At 44.2% G+C, this 15,168-nt stretch overlaps 3 protein-coding genes across 5 annotated transcripts; 2 read left to right on the forward strand and 1 right to left on the reverse strand.

Moving 5' to 3' along the window:
* Positions 1 to 625: 625 nt before the first annotated feature.
* lrrc23 (leucine rich repeat containing 23) lies at positions 626 to 4,754 on the forward strand. Of its 3 annotated transcripts, XM_049024066.1 has the most exons (8): positions 626 to 702; positions 821 to 970; positions 1,256 to 1,365; positions 2,034 to 2,296; positions 2,408 to 2,538; positions 2,828 to 2,964; positions 3,076 to 3,280; positions 3,418 to 4,754. In XM_049024066.1, the coding sequence occupies exons 2-8, from the start codon at positions 842 to 844 to the stop codon at positions 3,451 to 3,453; spliced, it is 1,011 nt and encodes a 336-aa protein (XP_048880023.1). In that variant the 5' UTR covers positions 626 to 702; positions 821 to 841; the 3' UTR covers positions 3,454 to 4,754. The 3 variants fall into 3 exon arrangements, with proteins under 3 accessions (XP_048880023.1, XP_048880022.1, XP_048880024.1); XM_049024065.1 differs by lacking the exon at positions 626 to 702 and having other exon boundaries at positions 718 to 970; XM_049024067.1 differs by lacking the exon at positions 626 to 702 and having other exon boundaries at positions 846 to 984.
* Positions 4,755 to 4,882: 128 nt separating this feature from the next.
* On the forward strand, positions 4,883 to 10,757 carry tktb (transketolase b). The gene is made up of 14 exons (XM_049024061.1): positions 4,883 to 5,058; positions 5,882 to 5,999; positions 6,238 to 6,351; positions 6,449 to 6,546; positions 7,020 to 7,211; positions 7,376 to 7,503; positions 7,832 to 8,025; positions 8,185 to 8,349; positions 8,442 to 8,598; positions 9,180 to 9,310; positions 9,396 to 9,479; positions 9,546 to 9,642; positions 9,724 to 9,843; positions 9,910 to 10,757. Exons 1-14 carry the CDS (start codon positions 4,952 to 4,954, stop codon positions 10,080 to 10,082), a joined length of 1,878 nt encoding a protein of 625 aa, XP_048880018.1. The 5' UTR covers positions 4,883 to 4,951; the 3' UTR covers positions 10,083 to 10,757.
* tnnc1b (troponin C type 1b (slow)) lies at positions 10,731 to 13,776 on the reverse strand. The gene is made up of 6 exons (XM_049024071.1): positions 13,640 to 13,776; positions 12,096 to 12,126; positions 11,844 to 11,990; positions 11,592 to 11,706; positions 11,385 to 11,521; positions 10,731 to 11,149 (listed from the first exon to the last, which is right to left on the reverse strand). The coding sequence occupies exons 1-6, from the start codon at positions 13,661 to 13,663 to the stop codon at positions 11,118 to 11,120; spliced, it is 486 nt and encodes a 161-aa protein (XP_048880028.1). The 5' UTR covers positions 13,664 to 13,776; the 3' UTR covers positions 10,731 to 11,117.
* Positions 13,777 to 15,168: the final 1,392 nt, after the last annotated feature.

Below are 15,168 nucleotides of genomic sequence, written 5' to 3' on the forward strand. Positions count from 1 at the left end.
TAAGAGGTACGGTATGCAATAGACAAGGTGCTCGACGTACACGTACAAAAATTTGCGATCCTCGGAGAGGAACTTTAACTAAAACGACTTACACGAACATCTATCACTTAATAATATCGTTAAAAAGGATGCAAAAGTGTTTAAGTTACTATATAGGAAATGGCTTGCTATTTGCTTTTACCGTGTTCGTAAAACCCCAGGATGATGCAGCATCTATAACCACGTATTTATTGTTCATTGATAAGTAGTCAAAATGTTACGATTCGTATGTTTACTTTTTCGTAGGCTATTGCATATTAGGCGTGTGTCGTAAGTAGTTTGTAAATCTATTAATCGACTTTGGTATCTGCACTTAATTCGTTTCTGATCGTTTCGGCCAGTGGGTCTTATGCTTACAAGAGAGATACTCCCTGTTTAACCAACCTACCGGATATATGATATGTGACCGAATATGAATGAATCTTATAGCACGAACCAACTCAATAGAACTACGCTTTGCATTTCACCTACAAACGACGCATCCTCTCCCGCTGAAACTATTGGCTACCCCCGACGTCAGTCATGTATGGTACTTCCCTAACGAGCTGAATGTCGTAATCTCCCTCTGAATCTACTGGCTAACCCCAGTGCTAATCATCTAAGGTCGTTGGCGTCGTTTCCATAGCTACGTTATTACGGGTTTCCAGAAGTTCAGATCACCAGGCACGTATTCTGCAATAATGTTACTTCATTAACTATGTAGCTGAAAATACAATAAACAGATCAGCAAAATGAAGTGAGCACACAGACCAAACACATGTTGTTTTTCTCCTTAATGTAGCAAACTACAAAAGTGAAAGAAATGTCAGACATTGAAGAAGAGGAGCTCAGCTTTGGAGAATCAGAGGAAGTAGAGGAGGAGGAGGACACCAAGGAGGAAGATGAGGAGGAGCACGAAGGAGAGGATGCCGTGTTCGAACCAGAAGACCAGGTACAGCTCACGTGGTGAGCTCACATTAATTACAGTGTGTTGTTGGGTCCAACGTGTCAAACTTTCTTAAAAATCACATCATGTTCAGTTAATCATGTTCTCTGTGTGGTTTGCTTACTTTCAGTGTCCGGTTTTTCTCGTTTAAAGGCTAGTTTCATGTATGATAAACAAAGATTTGGTTGTTTCTCTGATAGTTTCAGTGCATTCTGGTTTATTTCTATAAAAACGTCCCATGCAGTGTTTGTGGTCAGTGTCCATAGCACCTGTCTCCCTCTCAATACACAGATTGTTGCCTGCCCAGTCTCCCAGGAGATGATCGTTCATTGTCTGTCAATGTTATGTAAGATTGGGAACGGTCTGGCTCACGCTTTTGTCAAAATGGATTTGAGAGACAGGTAAGTGTCCCATCTGCTCCTCTCATCATTCGGGACTGTGACATGCTTACAGCACTCACCTATAAGGGCTTAAGCAGACCAGCTTTACTGCTGTAGCATCTCAAACCCTGTGTTTTGTCTCCTGCCCCTGTTTACATCTCGGCATGGATACAGTACCAGTCAAAGGTATGGACAGACCTATCCATAAAAAGGTTTATTTGTACTATTCTCTATATTTTAGAATAATTACAGACATCAATATTATAAAATAACATATATAGAATTATGCACTGGCCAAAAAATTTTATTTCTTGGAGGCCAACTATATGGGATGGGTCTTCAAATCCTATGATCGGCAGAGTGATCCCACCACCGGGCCGTTGAAGAAGTCTACAGCAGTTTCATGAGGTGGCCTCCTATGATGCTTCCCTAGCTGCCCAAAAACAGTTTCCACATATAGTGAGAACTCATTGGCTGCTTTTCCTTCACTCTCTGGTCAAACTCTTCCCAAACCATCTCCACTGTGTTTAGGTCAGGTGGCCCATGTCATATCATGTGACACTAGCACTCTCCTTTGTAGGCGGCTTGGTGTGTCCAAAGTTTTGACTGGTATTGTATAACTGGGAAGCTTTCTAGCGACGAAATATGCAACCCAGCCCTGAATACCCCACTCCTTTTTCTGTTGCCAGGAGACTGACAGACATCGCTCTGCTTAGCAACTTTGTCCACCTGCGGTTCCTGGACATCTCATCCAATTGTCTGTCAGACTTGTCTCCACTGGCAGCACTTACGCAGCTTCTCTGGCTGAAAGTGGATGGAAATTGGGTGGAGAGTTTGGCCGACCAGCCTATGAACCAGCTGGCCTATTTACAATGCCTCAGTATGGCAACCAATCGTATCCATAGCCCTGAGGGCCTCAAAGGTCCGGCCCTAGAAAGCCTCAATCTGATTGGTCAGTATCAGACAGATTCAGTCTGGGTAGTTATCAGTTTTGACAGTAAACTTTTGGGGTCAATCTGTCACAACTCTTGCCACTTTACACTGAAAGAACGTCTCTCCTCAGGTAACAGCATTCAGCGAATGTCAGGTCTGCAATGTGACAAACTGGCAAACTTAGTGACTCTAGAACTGAGAGGGAATCAGCTGGAGACGACCGATGGCATCCAGCTGCCAAATCTGCGCAGACTCTACTTGGTACAGTCTTCTCACACCAGAGGGCCTATCTGCGCAGACTCCAGAGAGCCTTGTTTGGCAGTCAATAAAAAAAAAAACATCTGCTTCTTTAGTTCCGAACCACTGATATAATGTAACCCAAATCCCCCAGCATCTGCTAAAGCTGGACTGTGTTCTTAACCTGTATTTTACCTGTGCAGACTCCACCTGGTAGAGCTCTCTCACAATTCAGGGTCTACTTGCTATAATATCAGTAGCAAAACAAAACATTCCTGCTAATCATTCGACCTCTCTTCTACGGCCAGCGTAGGCTCAGAACCGCATTAAGCAGCTGAAGGGACTGGACCATCTGGAGCGACTTACCACCCTGCACCTGCGGGACAACCAGTTGGAGATCCTGGATGGCATCAGCGCCAACATGAAGGCTCTACAGTACTTGAACATCAGGTAGCACCAGTGAAACCGTGGCTGTCCTTGGTACTGGGTGGAGAGCCCAGCCAGCTTCTGGTTACACCTTCACTGGAGATGATGCTAATTGGTGATGGTCTTTCTCACCAGGGGTAACCTGGTGTCCTCCCAGAAAGCTCTTCACTCCCTGACAAGTGTATCAGGTACCTTGCAGACGCTAGTTCTGTCTGAGAACCCCCTGGCTGAGGCCGAGGATTATCGTCTGCATTTGCTGGCCAGGCTGCCCCTGCTGGAGAGGTTGGACAAGAAGCCTGTCACAGCAGACGAGAGGGAGGAGGGCCAGGCTGTGTTCAGGGTCAGATTTTCATCTGCAGTGGGGGGGGGGGGTGGGGTGGGGGTCCAGGGGACTGCTGATGCAGCATGTATGTGTATGTTATTTTTATGAGAGACAAACAGGGGGAGTCATCTAAACAGATCATTTTTCCCTTTTAGGAATTTGAAGAAGATGATGTCTTGGAACAAGATTAGACACATCTGCAAGGGATGTGATTTAAGTCGTGATATTCTTTTCACATCTCTTGAAGCCTGCAGGAATCAGTCCTTAAGTTCAGTTTCAGCTTGTTACTAAGCTCTGTCCACGTCACTGAAATCAGTGTGGTTGGTTTATCATATTTCCATTGGTTCCATTAAAGTGACTAAGAACCTAGTTTTTCTCTTCTAAACTAGAAAAAAAAATCAGTGCACATTATTATAATCAGGGCTGCCAACTGTCATGCATCTGGAGTAACATTCACACTTTGACTCATATTCATGCAATAATTCTTATGGCAAATCCATCTTGTTCCATTATGAACCTAAAATTAGCTTCGTCAATAGCGTTGGGGTAGTTTGCAAAACATACAGACTATTTGCAAGGTAATAAAACTGTCACATACATGTAAATATGTGTGCATGTGTGTGCAGACTTGTCTTGAATTGGCAATCTCACTCCAGCCAGCTGACCGAAGTTTCCAACCCTGTTATGATCATTACTGTCTTCCAAATACAATGGTCTTTTAAAGAAAAGGACATTTCATTGCATGATGGTTCATCCATCGCAGGGCACACTCACACACCATTCACTCACACATGTACTCCTATGGGCAATTTAGTAACTCCAATTAGCCTCAGCATGTTGTTGGACTGTGGGGGGAAACCGGAGTACCCGGAGGAAACCCCATGACGACATGGGGAGAACATGCAAACTCCACACACATGTGACCCAGGCGGAGACTCGAACCCGGGTCCCAGAGGTGTGAGGCAACCACTGCACCACCATGCCGGCCCGGCTTTTATTATATCTGGAAGATATAAAATTATATATAGAACAGTGGAAGAGGTGTTGGTGTGGCCAACGGAGAAGCTCATCCTGTAATCTGTGTGGATCCCAATGCCCCAGTGCAGTAATGGGGACAGTGTGCTGTAAAAATGTGAATTCTCTCCTGTGCCTTCACCATCTTAGCTGCTGTGTGGTGAGCATACTGGTGCAGAATGGCTGCCGTATCATCCAGATGGGGGCTACACAGTGGTGGTAGTTAAAGTGGAATTTGCTTCCGTAAAGCACTTTGGGTGTTGTAAAAAAGCACTATATAAATGCAACATTCATTCATTCATTCATTCATCTGTGTTCATAATCCATTATCCTTGATTAAGCCGCTGGATCATCATAATGTAATAGGAAGATATGACATTACATATTTTTATAAAAAAATATATCAGGAAATTATTGCTTGGATGTTACAGTGTAAAAGCTGATAATTGTGAAATATCATGTGAAAATAATATACATAATTCCACAAATTAAAAATGGATAAGTGAAGTTTCCAGCGTTTGCATTGCTCGGGGGAGGGACGGAACAATGCAGACCCGGACCATGTGCCCTGTGGGAGGAAACGTGGGCTGGGCTATATGAGTATCTTAGTTTAAAACCTGCGGATCAATGAATGCATTCATCTTCTGGTGAAGGCAGAGAGAAGCTTTGGACGAGATGGCGAGCTACGAGAAGCCGTCTGATGCAGTCTTGCAGGCTCTTCAAGATGTGGCCAACAAACTGAGGATTCACTCCATCAACGCGACATGCGCCTCCAACTCTGGGTAAATTTCTTTCCCTTAAATTTATGTAATTCCCTCGTATTTCCGCAAAAAGTCCGCATTTATTCACACAGTGAGCTCAGACTTTTTTTTTAACTTACTGTGACGATTTTGTCGATTTAAATTTAATTGCTGTACATGTTGTTAACTCGTTTACTGCCGAAATACATCTTAGGTGTGATAATGCTACAAAAGCCGATATAAATTTACCCAAATCCCCCTGGCGTATGTTAAACGCGGCAGGACTGCGTTATAAATTTAGCATTGTGTTTCTTAAATCGCATTAATTTATTCCAATGAGCTCTCCGCCTGCCAATTAATGTGCGTTACCTTCTGGTATAATGGAGTTCTGTGGGACCGACCGGTACGCCCGGAGTAATCTACAAGTATTACCGTACTCTTGCCGATTGGGTTTGATTGTCCTAGACCAATACACTGAAAAGCATATTTGCGTGACGCCAATTAAAAACCACGTGGATACGTGCTGACCTCATGGCTGCCGTATTAATACTCACCCATTGATCTTGTCCCTACCTCAAAGTTTGGAAAAAGTGAACAAGAATCCCTAACTGATCTGACTACATCAGTTGAGTTAATTACTTGCATCTGACAATTTTAAAGCATGGTGTGAAAATGTAAATCCTTACTTTGTTCATGTCAGAATCTTTCCCTGTTGAATGTTGTCATGCTATTCATTTGAAACAATACTCATTTGCTTGTGCTGCAACCTCTGATGGAGGGCCGTAATGTACTTGTGATTGTCTTAGTTCAATGCAGTTGCACCACCCTGACACCCAGTAAGTTCTGATTCTGCTTCCTACTCCAGACACCCCACCTCATGTTGCAGTGCCGCAGAGATAATGTCTGTGCTTTTCTTCCACACGATGCGCTACAAGACGCAGGACCCATGCAGTCCTTGCAATGACCGCTTTGTCATGTCCAAGGTGGGCTACTGCTGTTAGGTTGTATTGTTTCCTTATCCCTTGTCTTCTACTGATGTGTGCAATTTGTACCTGACTGAGCTTTATTGATCTGCTATCAGCCATTACTCTTGCATTTAATTTAAGCATATTTGTTTGCAAGTTTAGCAAGTGAACCAAATATTGGCAGAACTGCAGTAAACTCTGTACCTGAAGTTACTTCACAACCCCCCCCCCCCCCCCCCCCCCCCCCCCGATCCAGGGTCATGCTGCACCTGTCCTCTATGCTGCTTGGGTAGAAGCTGGATTTCTGAAGGAGTCGAAGCTCTGTGATCTGCGCAAGATCGACTGTGAGCTGGAGGGCCACCCAACACCAGTAAGACCCTCTGCTTTGCCATGCATCACGCTGCTATGACCCCCCTCCAGCAATGGAAGGGGATGCTGTTTGACTGCATTTCTTCTCTGCTCTATAGAGGCTGCCATTTGTTGACGTAGCGACTGGTTCCTTGGGTCAGGGTTTGGGTGCTGCATGTGGAATGGCTTACACTGGGAAATATTTTGACAAGTCCAGGTATTTCAGCCCTAACTGAGATGCTTATTTTTAAATTGATTTAAGTGTTTTGATTAAGTATTAGACTCTCTGGTAATCAGAATGGCTTGATTCTCTACAGGTATTGATATACCTGTTTTGACTGACAGAATATAATCTCACACTCTGGTCCCAAACGTCATCACAACCTGTTGCCTTTTAGAATCTTCTAGATCACCGTTTCCCAACTCAGTCCTTGGGGACCCCCAGACAGTGCAGTCTAGGTTGGGAGTTGGGAGAGAGCAAAAAATGTGGACCAGCCATGGGTCCACATGAGGACTAGGTTGAGAAATACTGTTCTAGATCATTTTAAGCTGCACGTGAATTGCTTCTCATTTGTTGCATTTTAGCCATCAGTTTGCACAAGGTTTAAGTGGTGAAACATTACCGATAGTCACTCCTTGCCGTTCATTAACTGCATTTGCTCTTGCCTCTCTCCCAATGTCCCCTTTCAGCTACCGTGTGTACTGTCTACTTGGCGATGGCGAGTGCTCAGAGGGTGCAGTGTGGGAGGCCATGGCCTTTGCATCCCACTACTGCCTGGACAACCTAGTGGCCATTGTGGATGTGAATCGTCTAGGACAGAGTGAAGCTACACCACTGCAGCATGATACGGATATTTACCTCAAGCGCTGTGAAGCCTTTGGGTATGTGGATCAAACTTCCATTAGTGGACAGCAGTGACCATAAAGTTTGGATGAGTTCATAAACTGTAGAGCATTTGTTTGCCTGTTAATGACTTGCACATCCCCATGAATGGGGGTAGTGTCTGGCCTCGCTGTGGTTATTCAGCCCCTGTGTATCTCCACAGCTGGAACACATATGTAGTGGATGGCCACAACATCCCAGAGCTCTGCCAGGTGCTGTTGCAGGCCCAGCATGTGAAGGAGAGACCAACTGCTATCATTGCCAGAACTTTCAAAGGCAAAGGCCTGAAAGGTATGGGAACCCCCTACTGAAAACTGGGTCAATGTCTGTTTTTAAAAGAGATGAAGACCTCGGGTACCATAAAATGGCGTAAATATCTCCCACTCCGGTCCTTGAGGTACCTGCAGACAGTCCATTTTTCCGAATGTAAGCTAGGAAAAGGCAAAAACATGGACTGGTTTGGGGAAACGCTAGCCTAGATTTCTGAAACATCTTGTGAATTTGTTCAGTGGTCCTGCTTCAAGTGGAATATCCTGGAGTTCTCCCCTTGCTAGCTTTTAAGGGATTCCTTTGAGCTAACACAGTGATTGTAGGTCCTACTTTGTTCTCTTTTAATCAGGCATTGAGAATGAGGATAACTGGCATGGCAAGCCCCTCCCAAAGGACATTGTAGATGGCTTCCTATCAGAACTTCGGGGGTTGATCAAGACGGACAAACCCCCCTGTCCATTGTTGCCTAAAGAGGATGCTGCTGCTTTGGAGAGTGGTCACATCAGCTTGCCCTCACCCCCTGCATTCTCACTTGGTGATAAGGTGAGTGGATGTGGCTTGTCACTTATCCAAATGAGGTCAGTGTTGCTACTCTATGGAATTACTTGTCCAAGCACTGTTGGAACTCTAAATCATGTAACAAAATGCAACATTGAAAGCTTGCTGGGGAGAGTCCAAGAACTTGCTGTTCTGTTTCTGTAGGTGGCAACAAGACGTGCTTATGGTGTTGCTCTTGCAAAGTTGGGGCAGGTGTGCCAGCGCATTGTAGCTCTGGATGGCGACACAAAGAACTCCACCTTTGCAGAGACCTTCAAGAAAACCTACCCAGAACGCTACATTGAGTGCTTCATTGCAGAGCAAAATATGGTGAGGCCTAATGTCCAAACTGTTCTGCGGACACTTGGAAGGCAAAATCTGTTTCATTCATTAGGCTACAACTATGCTAATCTCCACCTCAGGTTAGTGTGGCTGTTGGCTGTGCCACGCGGAATCGCTGTGTGCCATTTGCCAGCACCTTCGGTGCCTTCCTGTCCCGTGCCTATGATCAGATCCGCATGGCGGCCATCTCCCAGTCGAACATCAACTTGGTTGGCTCCCATTGTGGGGTTTCCATTGGTAGGTCCTCAAGCAACCCACTACATCCTATGAACCAGGAATCATTCTTTCCCCATTGTACTTTTCAACAGTATGAATGGGATGAAGAAATGGACTTCTGTATGTGTGGGTGGGATGAGTTTGGCAAAACTATAGTGTGAATAAGTGGTTGCAGATGGTAATTACAGTACCTCTATTGGGTAACACTTGCCTTAAATTCCTCATCCCTAGAGGTTTAATCTTGCTTGTGAGACAGGGAGAGGATTTCACACGCATGGTTTTCATCCAGATACTCAAGTATCATGTGTGCCCTGCAGTAGACTGGCATCCCACTTGGCGTAGTGTACCACTACCTTGTTTCCTGTGCTGCCTGGGAAACTCCAGGTTCAACCCATCAAGAATGAGGGGCTGTAAGATTGTTGGCATCAGAACAACCTAGTGAAGAAATACTGAACCCTAAGGTCAAATAGCTTAGGATCTGGTATTTACTTTATTAAACTGAACATCCATTTATTCCACCCTCAGTAATTTGGGGTTTAGTCTGTCAAGTGTCTGGGATTTCCAGACGTGACTTTTAGATTGGAACCTCTACCTGTTTTCAGGTGAAGATGGACCCTCCCAGATGGCCCTGGAGGACCTGGCCATGTTCAGAGCTATTCCTACCTGTACAATCTTCTACCCCTGTGATGCAGTCTCCACGGAGAGGTCTGTGGAGCTGGCTGCTAATAAAAAGGTGAGACATGGAAACTCCAAGGATCTTGTCATGAGACATGAATCCATCTACCAGCAAGATCCTTAATATGCTGCCATCCTCTTAGGGAATTTGCTTCATCAGGACCAGTCGGCCAGACACTCCTGTGATCTACCCACCAGAGGAGAAGTTTCAAGTGGGATATGCCAAGGTAGGTGAGAACATTCTGTTGGTTAGTGTCCTCTTAACACTGTTTTTTAACCTAATTTTTGTCTAGGTGGTGCGCCAGTCTGACAGTGACAAAGTAACAATCATTGGTGCTGGTGTGACACTGCATGAGGCTCTGGCTGCAGCTGATCTCCTAGCCAGTGAGGGTAATGGCACAGTTCTTGCATGTATAGCAGGGTATCGCCTAGACTAGCATTGTTTAATAAACAGGATCTAATCTATTTTAGGTATGAATGTCAGGGTTATTGACCCGTTTACCATCAAGCCATTGGATGCTGATACCATTGTGTCCAGTGCTCGGGCCACAGATGGGAAAGTACTCACTGTGGAGGATCACTATAGAGAAGGTGAGCCCCAGAGCCAAGGTGCTGAGTTTGTATTGCTGCGTGGTTTCTCATGTCTATTCTCCTCAGGTGGCCTGGGTGAAGCTGTGCGTTTTGCGGTAGCTGGAGAGCCTGGCATCACTGTGCAGTGCCTAGCAGTTACAGAAGTACCCCGAAGTGGGAAGCCCCAGGAGCTACTGGATCTCTATGGCATTGGTGCCAAGGCCATTGTGGCTGCAGTCAGAATGACCTTTGCCAACTGAAGTAATGGAACCTCTGACTCTGTCCTGCTCTGGTGTCGGTATATCCATGTGTTCAGTGCTAGGGCCAGTCATTTTAGGGGTGTCCTTTGTAGTTGCTGCATTTCTGTCCTTATTACATTAAATGGGACATTCATCTAAATTGCAAGTCTGAGCAAAGCTAGCTTAAAGAATTGAGGTGACTGTAAAATCTGGGTGGGGGTGCCTGACTTTGACAGCCTCAGTAATGTATGCTGCAGAGGAGGTTCCCCAGCCCTTTATGCCAAAGATGTTTCAATGCATTGTCTCAGAACATTCCATGGTCTTGGTGAACATTGCCTGAGCCGAAGGTCTACAAGTGGAACAAGAAACATCACAAGCACTTAAATGCATGGTACCTTTTGATATGAAGCTTGGCTTGTTTTTCCCCTTCTGCTGTGCTCATGGCATAAGGAACAATAAACCAATTTCATGAATGACTTGTCTGTTTCATGTAATGGAAGCAGGTGCATGTGGAGGTCAGCTTCAGTCTGTACTTTGGAGTGGGATTTAAATAATGAATTCGGGGACAGCTTTTCCTTCAAAAGGCAAAAATTTATATTATAAACTCTACTAGTAAGAGTGGGGTTACACATAAATAACATTGATGGGCAAAAGAAGCTTCATGAACCCTTTGTGTGTTTTTTTTTTTTTTTTTTTGTCTCCATTTATGAATAGAGCACCATCTAGTGGCATCAGAAAATACAGCACATGGTTCACGAAGCTTCATTTGGCCATCACTAGTAAATAACTAGTATGCAAAAGTGTTTACTTATACTAGGAAGGCACCCTATAACCCCCCCCCCCCTCCCCCCATTGTATTTATAAGTGGGTGTTTTCCTTTTTTTTTAATAAAGGTTTGGGTTTCTTTACACAGGCTTGACTATCCAAGGGGAAATGTAGGATGTGAACAGTCAAACTTTGATGCTTGGCTGTCTTTGGTCAGGGCAAGGGAAAATATTGGGCTATTTTAATCTTGAGTTTCTGAATATGAGTCTTGAGGTCCACTGTAGTGGGGATCTACTCAACTCCCTTCATGAATTCCAAGAACTCTGCAGATTAAAAATGAATTAGATTACATTTTGCAGCTTGTGAATTTACAAATGTTTGCTAGTTTTCTGTATAAGTTAATGTGGTTCTAGGGTTTGTTTTGAACATAAGTCAATGTCGCTTAAGCTAAAGGTGCTTCATATGTGCCAAAACATATCTCCAGTGAACAGCTGTTTGTGTGTGGATTTCTCATCTTTGTGTGTGTTGTGTTTCATTGATGACTTGGGCCACACTCACCATCATAATCAATTTTTCCATCATTGTTTTTGTCCCCATCCTTCATTAGCTCTTCTATATCATCCTCTGTGATTGGTTCACCGGTTGCTTCCAGCATATTCTTTAGCTCTTCCAGGTCAATGTAGCCATCTCCATTTCTGTCAAATAGGAAATGCAATCTTCAACTGTACCTTTTGGGGTGGTGATTATACCGACTGATGGACTTACTTGTCAAACATGCGGAAGAGTTCGGCCAGCTCCTCCTCCGATTTTCCTTTGCTCTCCTCTTTCATGCAGCGTACCATCATCACCAGGAACTCATCAAAGTCTACTGTCCCGCTTCCTGACAGGGAATACACAAACTCAGGCTTGGTTTTCCTCCATCTGTAGCACTGAGCATGTTAGGTCTTACACATGTGAAGAAAGTCAGTATTGCTAATAACAGCCCTTTATAAAAAGGTAATATAGCATGCTACCTACCATCTTCATCTACTTCATCGATCATCTCCTGCAGCTCCTCAGCAGTTGGGTTCTGGCCCAGCATGCGCATGACCTTCCCCAGCTCCTTGGTGCTGATGCAGCCGTCCTCCGCATCCTGGACGAAGATGTCGAAGGCAGCCTTGAACTCTTAAGGGTGGTAAAAATGAGCAACAAGACCTTACATATTTATTCCTGGGTTCCAGTGTGACTGCATTTTTTTTTAACTTAAGCATAGAATAAACAATTGCTTACCATTTTTCTGCTCTTCTGTTAAGTTCTCAACCTGTTGGCAATGAACAAGGAACAAATAAAGGAAGTTTTAGTGAAATTCGTTTTTCCTTATAAATTTTGCAAATGTTTTTAGTATTCAGCTGAAATTCCAGTTCATTAATAGCAAAAATATGGAAAGTGAATCTGAGGCTGTACATATATCCATAATATAACTATAAACCACTACATGGAAACATTACATTTTATTTATTTATTAGGCACATTTATCCAAAGCAAAGCACAATCGGGGTTAAGGACCTTGCTTAGAGGCCCAGTGGTAAATTCTGTCTATTGACCCTGGGATTTGAACGGCTGCCTTCCGATCACAGGTACAGCCACATACACCCCCCCCCCCCCCACATGCTCTTCATTTTTTGTGCTGGTGAAATTATAATTCTGATGTCTATGAGCTATATTCAACACAACGTAGATTCCATACCGCAGATCCCTGTCATTGGGGAGCTCAGTCTTAAAGCCTGAGATAGTTTCCCTGCATGGAAACTAAATAGTTTCTTCGCTGGAGTCCAGCCCAGCATTGAGTTCATGGAGTTTTTTGGTCCATCTTGAACCGGGGGTCAGGTTTCTCCCTGCTGGTTTAGTCACATTGCTCTGGGGGCTAAACTGACAGCTGTTTCTAACAATCCTGCATTAATCCTGCTTTACTTTTCACTAGGATGGAAGTAACGCCACATAAGGACACACAAAGCCTTCTGATAGGACGATATCATTGAACTAACAATATTGTTCTCCTTGTTGCTCTGTTAGTGTTTCTTCCCTGGATGGAACTGTGAACAGCTTTGTTGGGTAATCTCTGCTGGTTGTAAATCAGCTAGCTGACACTAGCTTACGACACAAGGACACTTATTATGCTTGGCAAATCCTGAAAACCAGTCCTGCTTAATTTACCAAATTTCATCTTACCAAAATACAGTTATAATCTTATCTGAGGAGAGCGAGGAAAACGCAGGACAGAATATAGTATAATATAATTTGACTCTTCATTTCGGATTTGACTTGAACAGTTTATGAGAAAAAGTAGATTTTTGTAGAGGTCTCATGAAAATGGAATGCATGAGAATCCATCGGTCACGCCGACCGGTGGTAGATGGCTTGTAGCTCAGCTGTAACTCTGCCCTCGTTCATTAGGAGCTCAGAGTACTGCAGTGGTATCAGGACACAGCTGTGGGGACACCATTATAACCCAACATGGAGTCCTTCTACCATGCAAATGCTGACTTTTACAGCTCTTACCGCTATACCGTTTTTTTTCTTTTTGCATTTTATTGAAGCTGTAAGAAGCCCAGCTACACTTATGCCTGGTCTACTCCTTCACTGTACGTATGTTTGTGCTATTCACCTCATGCGTAAATTGCTTTGGACAAAAGCATCTGCTAAATATGTACAATGTAAATATATAGTCCTAGACACAATTTCCCAATGTACTACACTTACATTCTCTAATCATATGATACATATCTCCCCCCCTCCCCCATGCCCATGTCGGAGTGGCCCCCATCTCCACTCACCGCTGCTTTATACACATCATCCATGGCTTTTGGTTCAGCTTCGCTCTCTGTTGGACACAAACTCCAGAGGGGCAGACGCAGGACAAAGGCCTCGGGTGCTGCCTGTCACGGCCTTTATTGTTGGAATGACATCCCACCCACTTACGCACAGATATAATTAGATGAGGAACTAAGACAAAAGAACAAATGGATTTGGCTGGACTGGGACTGGGGAATGTAGGGTGTTGACCTGGACTGGAGGTATGGGCATATAGGAATCTCCCAAATATCAGCTATAGATAGTACAGGGATGCCCTTATCTGTGCATCTACACTATTGCTAAAGTTGTTGGCCTGGGATGCAGAAATTTGCCTGCTTTTCTCAGATTCTTGCTGCCAAGTGCTGTAGAGTGTTGTGTTGTTCACTGTGTCTGTTGACACGCCGTCGTCATATTTGAATGAGCTGCTGTGTCTCAGAAGATAGAACTGTTGCTGGTCAACCATTGAGGAATGGTTTTGAATACAAACATGGCCATGTAGGTATGGAAGGTCTGGAGGGTGCCTGTCCTCCCTGTTTCTGAAAGTGAGTAACTAGTGCTGCACTTAACCTGTTAAATTAATTTTGTATCTATCAAATCTCCATTACTAATTGTGTGAACATTATGTGTAAATGTTATTAAGACAAATGCTGCCTGGCCCAGTGACAAAGGCAAGTCAGGGTTAGGGTGCCTGGGTGGATGGGTATTGTCTTGATGACGGTTGTGCTATTTCAAGGCTATCCTGTGTCACGTAGTGCTCATGTCTGTAGAGAATCCTCAGCTGTTTGGAGGGGGGGAGGTGACCCCTCCCACAGCCTCCCATTGACACACTGTCCAAAGCTACACCTGCCATTGTCATGTAGCAGTGCCACAAAAGACACTGGTCAGAGGGCACCCGCAGAGAGCATCAATGTCTGTAGGGAGACACTGAGTGGTCAATCTACCATGATGATGTTGACTGTAACTTAGCAAAATGCAGGTGGCAAATGCCAGTAAAAATCACATTCTTACATTATGTCATTTAACCATGGAAGACACATTTTTAAAATCACACATCACAGTTCTCACACATACAGAAATTCCCACTGTATGAAAACACCCCCCCTGCACACTTTCATTTGAACCATGTTTCCTCCTTATTTAAAAACCCCATGGTAAAACAGTGATGTCACCATTGGGTCCTGATCAAGACCCTTAACTCCAATTGCCCCAGGTACTGTCTGACCACTCTATTTCAATCGTATGTTGAATGTTCAATCGTAAATTAAATGCAAATTTGTGGATGGGTTTGTCGACAAATTGACCACAGGACCATATAGGACCACCAGGGGGCGATCTTAGCCATTCCTTCATGTGGGGACTTTCAGAAAGGAAAGAAATCTAAAATTCAAAATTAAAACAGAATAATATGTAACTTAGACAACATGCACAACAACATTAGAACTGCTAAATTCGACAATATGTAGTTCTATTTCACACCCAGGACTAAAACACTGTCATTCACCCCCCCCCC

The sequence above is a fragment of the Brienomyrus brachyistius genome, chromosome 8 (genome assembly GCF_023856365.1).
Source record: "Brienomyrus brachyistius isolate T26 chromosome 8, BBRACH_0.4, whole genome shotgun sequence".
Lineage (NCBI taxonomy): Eukaryota > Metazoa > Chordata > Actinopteri > Osteoglossiformes > Mormyridae > Brienomyrus > Brienomyrus brachyistius.